Source organism: Apodemus sylvaticus, chromosome 3 (assembly GCF_947179515.1).
Source record: "Apodemus sylvaticus chromosome 3, mApoSyl1.1, whole genome shotgun sequence".
In the NCBI taxonomy this organism is placed as follows: domain Eukaryota; kingdom Metazoa; phylum Chordata; class Mammalia; order Rodentia; family Muridae; genus Apodemus; species Apodemus sylvaticus.
In genome coordinates, this window is record NC_067474.1 from 115,533,419 (window position 1) to 115,551,182 (window position 17,764).

The following is a 17,764-nucleotide window of genomic DNA, read 5'->3' on the forward strand; positions in this document are numbered from 1 at the left end:
GGTGATTTATTTTGTGACTTCACTGTCATCCACAGCTAGCCAAAAAAATCCGGGAGAAGTTCAACCGTTACCTGGACGTTGTCAATCGGAACAAGCAAGTTGTAGAAGCCTCCTATACAGCGCACCTGACATCTCCACTGACTGCCATTCAGGACTGCTGCACAATTCCACCTTCCATGATGGAGTAAGACTTGAGCATTATCTGCTGCTGCTGCTACTGCTGCTGCTGTTGATAAACCAAGAGCTGGGTTGTTTCTTCATCCACATTCATAATGCCCATGTTTGATTATTGCAAAATACATAGTAGCTTTCCATTTATTCAAGGCATTAATATCATAATATCTCTATATTTAAACTTGTGAATCTCCCCTGTTGCTTGCTTGCCTAGAGAACCTCAGTTAATTTACGCTTCCTTTTTTTCCTCCCAGAAGAAGTCATTATTTCTTCAAGTCTGTTTCCATAGTTACTTCATATCCTTCCATACAGTCAATATACTACACCACACCTTGCCCGTAAGCCTTCCTGGACTTTCACCTCTGCTGCTCGGTGCAGGAATCACACCTCTTTCCCTTCACCTCTAGCACTTGGCACTTAATTTCATTAACTGTGCATTAATGTCTGAGCTGGTTTGTATCTAGGGGTGAGTAAAGGAGTTTCAACTCTCAAGAATTATATAAAACATCGTGAGGCTATATGCAAATACTGAATACCAAGCAGGGAAAAATATGACCCAGAGTCATGTTGGGATTCCCCAAAGCAAGGAGTCTCACCAGGAAGGTTATATCAGACATGTTCGAGAAGGCACACGTGCAAAGTTACCATAGTATCACAAATTACAAATGTATTTTGTATTTTGTACAGTATTACAAATGTCTTGCAGTAGGGGGTTAGTTTGGAAAATCAAATATCACCCTTGCATGTGTGATAATGAGATGCAGCCATGCTATAGAAGCTGGTTTGTGCTCGTGACCGGTATACATACACATACACACATGTGCAAGCATTAAAGGTCTGGGAAGGCTTATGTCAAAGTGTTTGGCATAAGGACAGAGATTCCCATTTTGAATGTGATACTTCAGGTCTGAGATACTGGGCCCCTTTGTGACCAAAGTCAATGTTCTTTTCTGTGAATGTAATGAAGCAGAGACTACAGTTTCTCCTCCAAGAGATTCTTGTGTAGTTTAGTGAAAAATTCTAATGATCTTCACTGTACTCATGGAAGATTCACACAGTCAGTGGCTTAATACAAAGGAGTGCTCTCTCACAGATGACCTTCTGTGAGGTGCATGACCTTCCGTACCAAACAGTGAAGTGCATGCTGCTGTAATTCAGAGTAGGTGACCGGAGCCTCCACATGCTATTGTCAAAGCAGCTAGTTCTGGGGATAAAGCTGAATAGTCAAAAGATATACAGAGTTCAAAACTGACATATATACATGTATATATATATATATATATATATATATATATATATATATATATATATACACATATATATACATGTATATATGTCAGTTTTGGGGGACTGTTGTTGGGGGAAGCAAGGGTAGGACTCGTTAGCCAGTTGCCTGTCTACTCCCTTCTAACAGGCATTGTAGCTGCAGCAGCATCCTGTTAATAAGCACATTCACTTCACTCTCTCCTATGTTCCCTTTCACCAGCATCTACGTTTTGAATCTCAGGGCATTCACAGTGGAGCTAAGAGCAGAAGGGAGGAACGCCCTGGGTCCCACAAGACAGCTAAAGGCATGGCTAAAATATTTTGGTTTTAAGTCAGCTTTGTAACTCATGAATTGATCTTGGGAAGTTCTATGAAGTCTGATCCAGTGAGGTGAGAGTCCTAAGGGTATTTCCCTCCTGGGGCTGGAGCAGGGGGGAGCTTGGAGCCTGGACTTAGACAAACTTTTGGAAGGAGTGGGTAAGGCAGGCTCTCTCTCACGTGTCTCCCTCTGGCCTTAAATTAGCAATGCTGCCAAGTCTGGCTTTGAATTCTTAATTCTCCTGCTCCCCATTCCACATGCTGAGATCACAGACCTGTGCCACCATGCTTGGCCTTAGAAAGGCCTTTTTATGGCTCCTTATTCATTTATTTCAATGTCCTCTCTGTCCGGATACTAGGCTTATTATTATGAAAATATTAAAGTTTAAGTACAACAAATAAATATTGAACTATTCTAAGTGAGAGTAAGATTTTGAAAAGGATAGGCATGGAAATGATTAAGTTTGGGAAAGTCGACTTAATGGAGTGGGGGTGTGGCTGAGCAATAGAAGCCCAGCATGAGCAATGCCTTCAGTTTGTCTCCAGCACAGAGACAAAGAGCCAGAAACAGAGATTTCATAGATGAACCCTTAGCCAGGCTAACCAGAGGGCACAGAGACAGTATCCAAATTAACAAGATCAGAAATGAAAAGGGAGATATAACAACAGAAACTGAGGAAATTAAAAAAAAAAAAACATCAGATCCTACTACAAAAGCCTATACTAAACACAACTGGAAAATCTGGATGAAATGGACAATTTCCTAGACAGATACCAAATACCAAAGTTCAATTAGGATCAGATAGATCATCTAAACAGTCCCATAACCCCTAAAGAACTAGAAGTGGTCATTGAAAGTCTCCCAACTGAAACAAGTCCAGGACCAGATGGGTTTAGTGCAGAATTCTATCAGACCTTCAAAGAAGACCTAATAGCAATACTCTTCAAACTATTCCAAAAACATAAACAGAAGGAACACTACCCAGTTCATTCTATGAAGCCACAGTTACACTGCATATTCTCCCTTGGAGATGGACCAGTTTCTATCTAATCAGAAACCTGTCACAATTTCCTTTCATAGAGGACTTCATAAGAGATTTTTTTCCTACTTCTATCATGTTTAATTTTACAAATAGATTTTAAAAACTGATTGAGTGCATATTAATTTTAGCTTCAGAAGATATATAAATTTAAGAGGCATTTAATTTATTTTGATGACTTAATGATGCCAATATTGAGTTGTGTATTTTAAAATAAATTTTATCAGTTTAAGAAAGAAAGAAAGAAAGAAAGAAAGAAAGAAAGAAAGAAAGAAAGAAAGAAAGCGAGAAAGATTTCTCCAAAACTATTACAAATGTCCTTCTAGACCATCAGTTCTAAACCTGTGGGCTATGACCCCTTTGAGGGTCTCCTAAGATGACCAGAAAACATAGATATTTACATTATGATTCCTAACAGTAGCAAAATTATAGTTATGAAGTAACAATGAAAATAATTTTATGTTTGGGAGTCACCATACCATAAGGAACTGTGTTAAAGGGTTGCACCATTAGGAAAATTGAGAATCGCTGTTCTAAACTATGAGATACATAGTTCTAGAAGCAAAGTCTTTTAAGTTTCCGTACCCATGGCCTGTATCTGGCCATATACAAGGGCAATAGTACTTACTATTTTATAAGAAATATGAACACTCATACTTCAGATAAAAATCTCTCTGCCTTTTGTTCTAGAACCTGTCCATTCCTGAGATGAGTTAGAATCAGGGCAGTGTTTTCATAAGTGATTTTAACCAGTGGCATCTCTTCTCTTTTTATTTCAGTCCTGGCTTTTTTGTCCTACTGGCTTTTCATCTATGTTTTCATACTTGTTTGTTTTTCCCTTAAGACTTAATAACTTTTTATTTTAAATGTAGGATGACTAGTTCTAGAAAGGAGCTCTAAGGTGTATAGCTGCAGGCCGGTGAGATCGCTTAGCTATTGCTTGTCATACAGTCTGTCAACCTGAGTTTGATCTCCCGTAACGGTGGAAGTTGAAAGCCAACTCCACAAAGTTGTCCAAATGGGGCTGGAGAGATGACTCCATGGTTAGGAGCACTTGACTGCTCTTCCAGAGGTCCTGAGTTCAAATCCCAGCACCCACATGGTGGCTCACAACCATCTGTCATGGGATCTGATGCCCTCTTCTGGTGTGTCTGAAGAGAGCAAAAGTGTACTCACATACATCTTTAAAAAAAGAAAAAAGAAAGAAAACAAAGTTGTCTAAATGGACCTCCATATTCTGTGGTAGCCCCTCCCGCCACAAGAGTAATGAATGGTTAATAAGGTTACCAATAGGGTCACAGTAGTGTGTGCTTCCCAACTCAGCTGTGTGAGAGCTGAGGCAGGAGGACTGCGAGTTCTTGGCCAGTCCAGGCCCTCTGGGGAAGAAGAGGGAGCTCTAGGGAAGGAAGACAGGAAGAGAAAAATCTGTTATATAGAATCCCCTGCACAGCATACCTAGAGGTGACTTTGGGACCACATGGAGATAAAAGCTGCAAAGTGGCAGAAAATTGATTTTTCAGATGAGTTTGATACTTCCCTTCTCAGATTATTAGTCAGCTCTGAAAAGTCTCACCCGGGAGCCTTGGGAGTTAATGATTTTGCATGGAGCCTTGCATGGTGATTAGGCCCTCTGTCTGTGTTTATTGAAGGGATGATCCAAAGTCTTAACATTCAATACTGAGGAAAAACAAACAGGTTGAGGCTTAACCTAAGACAAGCTCATTTTCAGTGTCTGCTTTGCCCTGACAGGTGTAGGGGTTTTTTCATTTCTGGTTTGTTGTTGTTTGTTTTAGTGGTACTGGGGATCTAACCTATGCCCTCACACATGCTCAAAACAACAGGCTTGAGAGCACAGGGTCATCCGCTCACGGCGTTCAGCAGCTCTGCTTGCACTGCACTGGCTGGGCGCGCAGGTACAAAGAGCTGCGGTCATAGCATCGTGCTGCGGTCATAGCATCGTGCCGTGGATCATATCTGACCTTTACGACCCCTCCCATAGACATTTAAAATGATTTCCCCCTTTGTATGCTTCTCAATTCATTACCAACATTAGACGTTTGGAAAATTAGGTATTTTGAAAATTCAGAGGTTGAGTTTTTTGTTTTTGTTTTTGCTTGAAGAATCAGAGCACCTGGCCATGGGAAGTTCCCATCTGGGAGCCTGCTGCCTCCAAGAAGAGTCACTCAGAGACTCTCAAGATCATCTGCCTTGTCCTGTGCTCTAAGCCCTTCCCTCAACCTTGATCTTGGTTGACCCACATTGACACTCTCTTTTCAACTCTGGCTTTCCTGCATCATGGATTTGACTTGGCTGTGTGCATTCCCTGCTACTCCAGATTCCCCTTCCTCGTCTCTCAGGATTTCAGGAACCCAGCCATCAAATGCATCTCACTAAGACTCTCGTCCCTGAGACCCGGCCTGCACTCAAAGGCTTTTATTGTGTGTCAAGAGCCACCTATCTGTGGACACGCCCCACTTCCCATGGGCCTTTTATGTCACTGAATCAATATCTTCCACATTTCAAAGTGAGTTTCTCCTCTTCCCAATTCCTTTTATACATATTAATGCCACTGTCATACTTTTGTGTGTCTCTGTGTGTGTGTGTCTTCATTTTGTAAGAAGGAAAAATAAAATATAAATTAGAGAGTAAACACTAAGATACGCCTAACCTTTTCTGCTTCTTTGTATCTCTGTGAGGGGAGTCGGTGCTGCTGGGACTCACTCATCTCGTGTTTGCTAATTGGCTAATAATGGTGGTGGGAATTGGCATCCTCAGCAAAGCAGTGCTCATTGTGAGTCAGTAAGCAATTCTTTCCAGGGCCCTTCACCTTGGCCCCTACAGCTGAGCAGCTTCAGCTGAATAGATAATTCTCTCATGCTCATCAGGGGCATCTTCAACAGCTTCACTGATTGCCAAATGTGAAGAAACTCCTGGAAGCACCTTTAAATTGGATTCCCACTATTTTTCGGGAGCTCTTTGTGTTGGGGCATCTACTAAGCACGCAGTCACTGGAGAAGGGAATGGAACCTATCCCGTTTCTAAGCCAATTTTAATACATTCTCAGGAGTTATCCATGAGAATGTCACGGTGGCAAGAGGCAAACCTTACCATTCGTCAACTTGAGCCATATGCTGTAGACCAATTAGCCCAAGTTCTATTGTAAGAAGCATGGCTCTCGGTTATAGCTCTCATTACAGCTACAGGATTCTCTCCCCCTTTGAGTTTATTCTTTAATTAGATCCACCTTACATAATAGGAGGCTCTTCGTATTGTTCAAGTCACTAAATTCTGCATTCTATATACATTTTTTTGAAGTATTACCTAGGTAAATAATAACATGGTAAGAGTACCTATTTATTCATTAAGGAAAAAAAAAACAAAATCAGATACAAATAATGAAATTCGCATTTGGTGCATCCTTTCGAAATGGTTTCGAAAACCGCGAAGACCTCGGACGAGATTTTTTGCGAGCTGGAAAAGCCGAAGCGACAGCGTGTTCCAGGTCTGGAAGAAGCGCTGCATGCTCACCGCAGACCCACCTGCGCCTCTTCTCTGGGAAAACCCACCCCACCAAGGAGCTGTTTTTCCACTCCATCCTCAAGGTTGACTGCGTGGAGCACACCTCCAAGTACATATACTTCACCATCGTCACCAACCATTACAAGAAGATCGACTTCCAACGCACGGGCCAGCGCTGCTGGAACACAGCCAGCACCATGGCGCTGATCGACTTCCAGAACCAAGACTTTTGCGCAGGCGGAGACCAGAGAGTGGAGCGCTCTGGGTCCGTGAAACGCAGGGGATCAGTTGAGCCGGCAACCTGCCCACGCTGCATCAGACAGGAGCCCACGGAATGCTCCGGGTGACGCCGCTGCTGCCCTTCACCGAAGATATTCCCGTGCTTGCTGAACTTTGCCCCGCTGTGCAGGTGCACTAACTTATTGGACCATATTTACATTGGTTACCTGCTTCTAACCCACCATTCCATGTTAATATTTTTATATCATATTTTCATTCCCAATAAACAATGCCATTTCCCTTTTTTTAACCAAAAAAAAAAAAAAAGAAAGAAATTCTTTGCGTGGGTGTTGAGGAGGGAAAAGGATTTAAACATTCTGAGCTAAGGAAGGACTGAGGAACACTCGGCCACACCGACCAGCAGCACTAAGGAGGACTTGTATTTGGCACAGGTGATCGAGGAAGCAGCTGAGGGGAAATCATTTCTCCATTATAGAGATGCTCACAGGTCAGCTAATCAGAGCAGTAGGTTGTAGTGAAGTCAAGGCCATCGCCAATGCTAACACTGCATAACTGCGCATGACACATCGAAGACAGCCAAGTGCTACCAACTTAAACGAGGAGACTTAGATTTTTGAGAAAGGGAATAAAAGAATGAGACTTAATTTAAGAGGATTTTACTTGTCAACCATGTTAACAACTGAAAGTCCTGGTCTGGTTTCTTCTCTGTAAGCAAGGAACTAGAGAGACAGGTGCTGGGCAGCTACCCGGTGCCCATTGTTTTGAGTTTTGGGAGAGGGGCAGTCAGAGCTGGTTGGATATAATTCTAGGGAGGTGTGAGTATGAGAGCACCTGGGACTAAGGTGAATTTGCACTTTGTGACCCCTCTCATCTTTAAGCTACAAGTTCAAGGACTCTGTCAAACTCAACCTTGTGTTCAGTAAGGGCCTTCAGTCAATATTGGCCTAAGAAGTATATGCCTAGTCGCAGCAGTAATATGGATGTCAGAACCGCTATTAGGAAGTTGATTTATGACACTTCGTGGTTCCTTGGTTTTATCTGTACATCTTTCTATGTTACAAGCTCTCTTTTGAAGCATAAGTTAATGCTTAGTTAGTTAATCTCAGTTACCACTTCTACCTAATAAGTTTGTTGTGTGCATGGAATATTTCGGAATGTACAGAAACCATTTTTCTCTACACCTGCCTACATCATGTTGAAGTAGTGAGTGTACAAGGTATTATAATGGGTACTTTCAGACAGAGATGGAAAAGGAGACCCACTATGTGAACCAGGCAAACTAGAGGAAATGCAAAGGCCATTTTAAAGAGAAACAGGCAGAAGGGAACATGAGCCTTGAACGGCGCTTTTGCACATTGTTCTAGGAGAAGAATATTTCAGACCAGAAAAGCAGCAGGTGTCCCTAAAGCAAGCCCTTGGGGTAAATGGAGGGCGGAGCGGGGGCAAAGTGCACGGGAGATGGATGCTCTGGGGCCTGGGGATGCCGGGTCATGTGGCAGAGAACGCTCTGTAAGCACTACGTTTTCAAACGAAACAGATTGCAATATGGTTCATGATTTGGTCCAGATAACTAGTTGGCAAATGAAGAATAAGTGTGGTGGCGAGGCAAGATGTCCATCAGTTGGGCCAGTTTGTTCCTCACAGAAAGACCAATGGTGTCAGCTGACAATCGGAGTTTAATTCTCAGAACCCATGTGAGATGGACGGAGAGACCAGACTCCAGGAACTTGTCCTTGGGACCTGTGCACTATGGCATGCCCCTGCCCCCAACAATATATATGAATTTGGGTATTTCAGTACCCTGAAAGGCAATGATAGCTACATAAAGGAAGTGTAAGTACCACTGTAGGGTATGGGAAAGCACAGTCCACAGTTTTAGGAGAGACAACGTCACTAAGGCTTATTAGAGGTTTAGGTAAGAGGGAGATTTGTAAATACCTTTTTAAAGATTTATTTTCATTTTGTGTGTGTGTGTGTGTTGCCTACATATATGTATGTGTACCACGTGCCTGGTATCTGAGGAGGACAGAAGTAAGTGTCAGGTCCCCTAGAAATGGAGTTCAGGTAGTTGTAAATGCCATGCAGGTCCTGAAATCCAAACCCATGTCGCTCTCGCTGGTGGTGCCATCTCTCCAGCCACAAGGAGGAGTTTATAAGATACTTCTAATTCTTTAAATCGAGTATCTTAGAGGATGGGAGTCTGTAAGGAATAAAAATAAAGGTAAAAGATTCGCAAGGAAAATGAATTGACCGTGAATGAATTGACTGTGAATGAATTGACTGTGACTTGCTAATTTGGATGATAACTCGAACGCTTATTAGTCACTGTAAATGTTAGAAACGCCATTGGGGTTAACCCGTGCATCGTTCTACTCTGAGCCCACAAACATTTGCACCTCCTTCTGTTATGTGCCTAATGGTTCAGGAAATGTTCCAATTTACTTTAAAGTTACTTTTCATTTGGCACTTGTAATCATTCATATTGATAGGGGACCCTAGTATGTTGTAAAGCATGTATAGTGGTCAAGTCACTTCAAGAATGTTTAGTGTCAATTTTTCTATATAATGCTGTTTCTAATCATAGCAACTGACCCACATTCTTTTTTCAAGCCTGATTCTAAGGTAGCACACATGGAAATGAAGACATAAGACATTTCACCATCTATCTGTTCAATTTCTTATTGTTACACTTTTTCCGGAAGAATGAAACATTGTGACTAGGGTGTTGTTCTGTGTCACAAAGCCAAAGAAACAAGCCTGGTCCGTTGACAACTGTGTTTAATTTTCTTTCAAGCCCTGTTCCTTCCCCAGGAAGATGTGTTTTGTCCACAAAGCACTGGATGGAAACTCTTCCCTTTCAAGTCATTGGCCCTGACTTATCGGGCCCTTCCATCTCCAGTTCCTTTAGCAGTTACTACCTGCAGGCCAAGTAAGCACTGACCCAGGCTTTGTGGATATTGGTACCAGCAGGCCTTGAGCTGACCTAAGAATTCAGCAAAGATTTTGTAGAACATTTGCATTTATTAAAAAAAAAAACTACTTCGTTATAATATGGAACTTACAGAAAAAGGGTTGCATTCATTTGTAATTCAGTAACAATACCTCTCCAGTCCTAGGAACAGCCTCCTGCAGTAGGAACTGTTTCTGCCTAATTTGTAGCCTTGTCTCCCTCTGTTTTGCAGAGAAGAAAACAGTGTAGAGAGGTACGGCAGGACTCTGGGAGGTGGGTTTACAATCTGGGTTCCTGATGCCAAATGAGTTAGGGATTTTGTTGCTGTATCTTTTCTTCTCCTGTTTATGACAGGCTCTTACTGTGTAGCACAGACTGGCTCAGACCTCAGATTCTCCTGCCTCTATCTCCTGAGTACTAGAACTATAAACATGTGCCCGTAGTGCCTCGCTCAAGTAAATTTTTCTTATAACAATGGAATAATTTGTCTGAAGGTAAAATTAGCAGTGAGGCTGGCTCGCCTGTCTTTTGAGGTGCCACATTATGTTTCTTCTTAGAACTTAGGACTATTGAATGACTCCTTAAATGATTAGCTGAATATAAAGATTTTAACAACTAGATGTTTGTTTCTTAGAGCAAAACCAGAACCATGTTTCTGAGCAGTGTGTATCATTTCTGGTGGTGTTAGGGGTGGGATAAGTAGTTGCATCTGTGAGAGCATTGTTGACAAGAAGCACCCTCACTTCAGAAGCATCCACTTGCAGGGAGCTGAGCAAAACCCCACCTTTTGGATTTTCCTATGTTACTTGTGCTGACCAAAGGATGAGAGACACCTAGATGCGTCCAGTGTTGGATTTCACCTCCTGCCTTTTATGAATTTTAAGTCGAATTGGTTTGGTGATTTTTCTTTTAGAAATCTGGTGTGTGTGTGTGTGTGTGTGTGTGTGTGTGTGTGTGTGTGTGTGTGTGTGTTGGGGGAGGGGATGCTAGTTAGAGGGCCATCCTAGGCGTAAAGAATAGACCTTGCCACAGCTGAAAACCAGCCCATAAGCTGTTTTATATGCTTTATGATACTGAAATTGCAAAGCATTTTTAAATTGGAGAACCATTCTGGCTGTTATCTCTTATCCAGTGTGATGGTGTGTGCATCTGTCTTCAATCGCAGGGTTAGTATCCTTCCTCGGGCACATCAGCTGTCAGCGCTCCGTGCCTTGCATGGCTTATTTCTTTTGCAAAACGGGGTGGTTTGAGCAGACCTCTTTCCTCGGTGCACATAAGCTAAAAGCTGGAGTAGCTCATCTCCAAGGTCACCTGCTATCCGAGGTTTCTTGATTACTGTCTTTGATGTCCCTGTGGCACAATTCACAGCAGTCTGCTATTTACTGGAAGAGGAAATACACAACTTGCAGTCTCTGGGGTAGCCTGGGACATCGGCCTCTATGTTTCCTATATTTCTTCCCTTAGCAATAGTGACTAGTTCTTCTCAGGTCTGACCCTGGGTAAGGCCCCACAGATAAAGTACAGGGAAGGAGTACCCCCCTCTTTGTGTCTTCCAAGCACAAAAGAGGAATGATTAAATAAATAGCGGTGAAGAGCGGCCATCCTATGGGAAGTCAAGTGGCCAATGGGCAGAGGCGACAAGGAATGGCACAAAGGGTTCTCCAGAACATGTCTACTTTATCTTATACTTTAGTCTTCTCAGACTCAGCCTGCTGATGAAGAGCTGGATAAATGTGTGGTGTGGTTATATGTTCCCTCCCAAGTCTTCAGGATGTCACATGTCCCACCGCTTAGCTTCTTCACAGAATGATCAATATCTATACACATATGAATGCATGACCCAAGGTCACAGTGGGGCTCCCTGTTGGTGTTGTGCTGAGGAAGTGATAGGGAAGGAATGTGGAGTTCTCTGTGATGTTTGGGGCTCTGAATGCCCTGCCATCCAAGGGCATTGGAAACCAGCTCTCATTTCCATCCTGGCATTAGTGAACCCCAGAGATCTAATCCTTACTGCTGATAAGAACAAAAAGAATGTGACTTATCACTCCCATCTCTGGGGAGATGGAAGGAAAACCCCCTTTCTTGCAATGTGATTGCGTGTTATTTGACAGCTTTTCCGTTTGCCCATTCATTTAGGTGTTTGAATAAGTGAGCTCACTTGGGAGGCTGAGTATCATTGGCTTTATAAATTCAATGGCTCCTTTTTGAAGTGGTTTTATTCTTACCCCTTTCCTCCACCATTCAGAGTTTAAATATTTGCCAGTGCAGATGTTCGATTTTTATCTTAGTTCTTTCTTGGCTTAACTTTATTCTTATGGGCAGTTAAGTGGGAGATAAGGAGTCCTTGTTTTTAATTCTTTTCTACGGGTGTTGCTCAAATATTTGGAAAGCAGCCAAGTCCAAGAAGCAATGAACAGTCAGGAACCTGGCTGAATGGAGGTGAGGAGCTACTTCTCGTGTCAGGTGACAGTGAGCCAGCAGCTCTGAGCTGTCACCAGGGTCGGGGGTATGTGAGACACAGGTGTTCCTTGAGACTTCTGAAGCTTTTGGTGTGTGCTGTGGTTTCTTCTGTGTGAGGTTCTTAAAACAACAGCGCAGCAGGCAGCCAGGGCTGGACCGAAGAGCTCCATTGGCAGTCTCTGTGTTTGCTCCCCACTCCCAGCAGAACTGATGTTAGCTTTGCTTTTGGGAGAAGGGGGGAGAGAGAGAGAGAGAGAGAGAGAGAGAGAGAGAGAGAGAGAGAGAGAGAGAGAGAGAGAGAGAGAGAGAGAGAGAGAGAGGAGAGAGAGATTTACATTTGTGTCTGCAGTTTAGCAGTGATTAAAAAGAAACAAACAAATAGAAGACTCCCCTCAGCCCCTCAGCCGCCATCGCACAGGCTTTATGTACAGACTTTCAGTCTTGCTCTTCTGAGAAATCTCCAAGGATTTGCTTTTTAAATCATTGCCTTAAAAAACCGTATCCATGAACAATACCACATTTCACCAACCACCCTGAGAACCCACACCACGGCTTTGGTTTTTGTGTGCACTGTGATAAATTGGGCTGGCTTCCCTGGAAATGTTCAGAAAAACCCAGGATCCTGAATGATTTGCCTGGCAAATCACCTTCCCCAGGGAATTTAGACAAAGACCAAGATACAGATTCAGGAAGTAAACCCCAAAAGGGGTGTATGCGCCTGTCTTCCCTTTATATCTTTTTCTTTCTAAATCGGGACTCCACTGAAAGTTGATTTACACTGCGGATCGAGGCTGAATGGAATCCAATTGGAAGTCACTTGAACACTGTTTTGATGTGAGATTCAAAGCTTCTGCAAATTTATTTTATCTTCTACATTTGCTGATCTCCTGCTTGTAAATCCTGTTGAAGGAGAATAAAAATGACTGCAGCCTGATGGGAATTAAATGTCTGAAGTTCAAAGCAGTTTGCACATCAGAGCAAGCGTCAATCAAATGAACATCTTGCAAGGCAGGCAGGGAGTGAATTTCTCCATGGGGAAGAGATCAAAGTGGGAGTCACAGCCCTGTTTTTTCCCTCGGGACAGCAGTTCGATCAGTTGTTCATGAAAGTAAATCCAAAAAGAAGGCTTTTCCCCCCTCTCCTTTCTTTCTTAAGGGGGTAGGAGAGATGGAGTTATTCCTCTAGAAACTGAATTCTAGGCACTGGCTTTATCTTATGAAAATGAGAAGTCGGATTTAATCTAATATCTTTTTTTTTTTTAAAGAATCAAGGGCTAAAGGAGTTTTAGGTAGGATTTTTTTTTCTTTTGCTACCTTTTTGAAAGCATAAATATGAAGAATGTGATGAATCAAACCATTTAAGCTGATCGTTTATGCATCTTATATGAAAATGCATGTTTTTTTTCTATTTCTTGACCTCTCTATAAACCTGGATTTATATGCATATGATTGGCAGCTGAAATACCCCTCGTTGCAAAATTGGTTTAGGTACGGCCTAGGAGTAGCTAACACGTTTTTGTTTTGTTTTTTTTTTTAATAAAGAATCTCAACCATGAACTTTGTTTGCATGGGCTCCAAATCTGAGGAGTGACTAGCATGTTGCTTTTTATAAATTCCTTGCACACGTGCATTGGATGTGTTCCTGCCTTTGGGCTAAGTGACCGTTCTTCCTAGGCCGGGAGGTAACTAATGGTCAAGATGACTAAGCAGGTTTCCTTCCCATGTTTCAGAGTTCAGCAGGTTTGGAGTCTGGACAACAGCAGGCGTTTATCCTGTGTGTGCAGAGAACTGGGAAACAATCCCCCTTCATTTTTGCTCTAGCCTGCTAGCCTAGACACTCTTCTCTCCCTCCCCTCCCCCACTGCTTCTTCCTCCTCCTTCCTTCCTTTATGCCTTCTCTAGACATCTCCTCACCTGACTGTCACACCAGTGGCACAGGCAGTGAAGAAGGCATCAGGATGGGTCTATTTCCAGGTTTTACATGAACTTGGAAGTAGATGTGTGCATGCACAGCGGCTGAGGCAGAGCACAGACTCCAAGGAAACTTGAAGCACACCGAACCAGAGAGAACAAACGGTTGGAGAGCTGCCCACAGGCAGGCTGCCCAACAGGGTTTCGTAACTGCTATTACCCTCCTCCTAGTGATACTATTTTTCCTGGTGGGGGTCAGGAGTGAGGTTTGAGATAGTGTTTCTCTGTGTAGCACTGGCTGGCCTTGAACTCTGAGATCCACCTGCCTCTGCCTCCCAAGTGCTGGGATCAAAGGAGAGTATGTACTACCACTGCCAGGCAAACCAATTTCTATTTGATAGAGGGGAAAACGCTATAATGAGAAGATAAATCGCTCATCTTACTTTTGGACTTTTATTGATGACATTGTGTCAGTGTTTATATTTCCCTTTCCCCTGAAAGTTATATTCATGAAGCCTAATCACCACTGGCTCATATTAGAAAGTTCAGTCTTTGGGGAATGACTGCAGAAAGGGCCCTAGAGGGCTGCCTTGCCCCCTTGAATGCAGTTTTCCTGACAATGGCAATATATTAAAATATGATTATAAAATAATACAGACAAAAAAAGCATACCCCCGACACACACATACACACACACACACACACACAGGGAAAAGACACAGGAACGGAACTACAAAGCAGAGCAACTCTTTGTAGGCTGACGAGCCAGCCTTGAGGAGAAGGCACACTGGACACTGGGGATCAGCAGACCAGCCCGTGCTGAGTTTGGTGTGGTCAAAAGGGAAGGTTGTGTGAGTTAGAGATAGCAATGATAAAGATAATGGCGCATATAGCACTGTCAAACTGTCTATGGCAACAGAAGTGCCTGGGTTAGTGCTTTTGTTAGTGAACCACTTACATTTTTTATTGCTATGAAGATGTTCTCATTGATGATCTTAGAGATCTGCTCCGAGGAAGAAGTAAACCCCTAATAATAATTCTCCCTGCTTCCAATAAACCAGCTTTCATTTGACAAAGACCTCTTCCAAGGGTGCGGCTCAGAGCAGATGTCCCAACTGTGGACACCCTGTCCAGGCACACAAGGACTATGTCTCAGCCAAAATTTCCCTGGTAGAGTGTGCCAAACCCCATTCTGAATTTCCCTTTTCAGTGAGCTTTTCCTTCTGGGTCATTTAGAAGCAGAATGCTGTGTCTTGTCTCAGCGGAAGAGTTGGGTCCAGAATTCAAGTCTCCTTTGCTTTCCTTCCCTTGCTGTATATTCTAGTTTACATTTGTTTCATTTATCTCTACTGTGAAATAGGTAGGTGACACGGGGCTTCAGAATTTGTATAACAATGTCTCGCTAGGACATTGGCATGCCTAGGTGCTATTTGATTCTCTTGATCCAAACCAAATCCAAAGACTCTGTCTTCAGTGAACAAAACCCAAAGGCTCTCTGTCGTTAGTGTCTTTTAGACATACTACAGAATACCTGTGCTTATAGAGAAAGCAATTTTCTTAATTTATTTTTAAAAAGTTGTGACAACACTGAAGGGCTTTCTTGTTCCTCAGAACCAGCCAAACTCAGGTTCCATGCCCACAAAACAATAAATTGATCTCTCCAAAAGTCTACCTCCCAGCATCCACCCTGAGTGATTCTGGTGTAAGTAGATGCTGAGTGGTTTGTAATCATTCAAATAAGTCAGTGCTCATTTGATGAGTTAAACCTGATTAACTCATCAGGAGTTTTCTGGGCACCTCAGAATGGTGGGCATCTGAACATTCATGAAAAGTAGGTTAAAATGAGCACCCACTTCATAAAAACATGCTAAAAATGAAAAATGCTAAATATTATGATTACTACCATTTAAACTAGCTATTTAATATTATAAAATGTATTTATATTTTTATTATAATATATTTATATGATATAATAAATATATTATAAATATATAATATAGTATACTTATTTGTTATATATTTAATTTTACAAATTATGAACTAGCTGTTTAAATATAACTGTTAAAACTAGCTATATGTTTTCTCCTTTCTTATCTGTTTATGAAGTTTAGTTCACAAAATCTATCAATTCAAAACAAAACAAAACCCCTGCAAATAGGAAGATGGTTCAGTGAGTAAAAAGCTTGGTGCACAAGCATGAGACCCCGAGTTCAAATCCCCCAACCCATGTGGAAGCCAAGCACAGCAACCTGTGCTGTAAACCCTGTACTGGGACAGGCGAAGACAAGAAGATCCTGGAGGCTTGCTGGTATCCCGTGTAGCCACAAAGCAAGGTGAAAGACCCCAAGGTAGATTGTGATAAAAGGAAATCACCTCACGGAGCCATGTCACCTTCCATCTCTCTCCCCATAAATAGATTAACAAGTTTAACATATGAGACAAACGTTTGCAAGACACAGAGGCACTTGACATACTTGGGAAGGCATCCAACATAAGGGTAGATCTTTCTTAGGAGGTATATATAAATAGGGACCTTAAAGATAGTCAGACAGACCTTCTGGCTGGAGAAGGAGAACCTTCTAGACCTCAGTTGTCCAACATGACAACCACAGTACAGTGACTTTTCACACTTGACATTAAATAAACAGAAAAGGTAGTAAGTATCCTGTTACACTGGCCACATTTCAAATGCCTAGTAGTATTTTGGTACTGGACATATCAAAACACATGCATTCATCATCCAAGATTTTTCTAGGCTCCCCTGGTATAGTCCAAACTTGAAGAAACAACTTTTTTTACAAAAGAAAACTAAGTTTTATTATAAGACAGCTACATTGAGTTTTTCTGTGACTGCTTCTACATGATGGTGACAGAGTAGAAGTGTTCCAACAGAACTTAGAGTCCACAAGGCTCCAAACAGTTATTATCTGGCCTTCTAAGAGCCCATATATGAAGGGAAGGGCTTCTGTTTGCTAGTGCACAGGCACAATGAGATCGTGGATTATTGTGTCACAAGCATGTGCACAGGTAGCTGGTTCTATCTTACTCTCTCCTTTCTCCCCATCCATGACTTTGAATGAAGCAGTCTTCTCATCTAGACAGTTTGGTCCAGAGTAGAGCCACTATGTGTGTGAAGCAACAGTATCCTTTGATGCTCAGCTGACATTGCTGATAGACTTCTAGACTGGGCTGGTGGCTAGAATAGAGTGTTCTCATCTCCCAGTTACCTGATTTATCCTTAAGAAGATACTTAAAAATATTCTTCAATTTGGGGAGTTGAAACTGTTGTGAAAACACAGCTCGCTTGCTTATAGGATAAATCTAGCTCAATGATTCTTATATTTTATGAGTTGACCAAGGAATAATCCAAGGTCTTGAATTAATAGATGGATCTTTTGTTTCGAAATCACCCTCCTCAAGCTTGGTTAGAATTTCTTACATTTACTAGTTAGTTGATGAGATATACACTGTATGTATGCATCAGAGAGTTTGAAGACTTGGTATTGGGCTGAGTTTATTGACTGCCTCCTGGAATCTTTGGGGGTCTCTCTGCATCTAAAGTAGGTATATGAAAACTGAAGCTTTTTTGTCCTTCCTACTGCTTATATAAACATGTCAGTGTGTATAGCTTGACCTTTTGGCTACTTTACTAGGTCCTTATATCTACCACCCTTCTCCAACCCTTCAACCCCCTAACACTAGGTAGGAGAAAGAAGACTAGAGGGGAAAGGGGAAGTCGACCTCATTAGACTACTTCTTTCTGATTAGGGGCAGTGAGTTCCTTTGGACAGTGTTGGTCTTCATTATCAGAATAGCCAATTTCTTCTTGTCTCTTTGCTCATGACCAACCACAGCAACAAGAACCAGCAACAGCAGGGAGAAAAGCA

The 17,764-nt window shown here is 42.2% G+C and overlaps 1 protein-coding gene and 1 pseudogene across 1 annotated transcript in view; both read left to right on the top strand.

The window, feature by feature from the left end:
• Nucleotides 1-17,764, top strand: part of Cachd1 (cache domain containing 1) — a 225,545-nt gene that overhangs the window by 122,937 nt on the left and 84,844 nt on the right. Inside the window, exon 3 of the mRNA XM_052176841.1 lies at nucleotides 36-184. Within this exon, the coding sequence (XP_052032801.1) occupies nucleotides 36-184 (149 nt within the window). The remainder of the gene's footprint in view (nucleotides 1-35; nucleotides 185-17,764) is intronic.
• On the top strand, nucleotides 6,225-6,664 carry LOC127679726 (pleckstrin homology-like domain family A member 2; annotated as a pseudogene).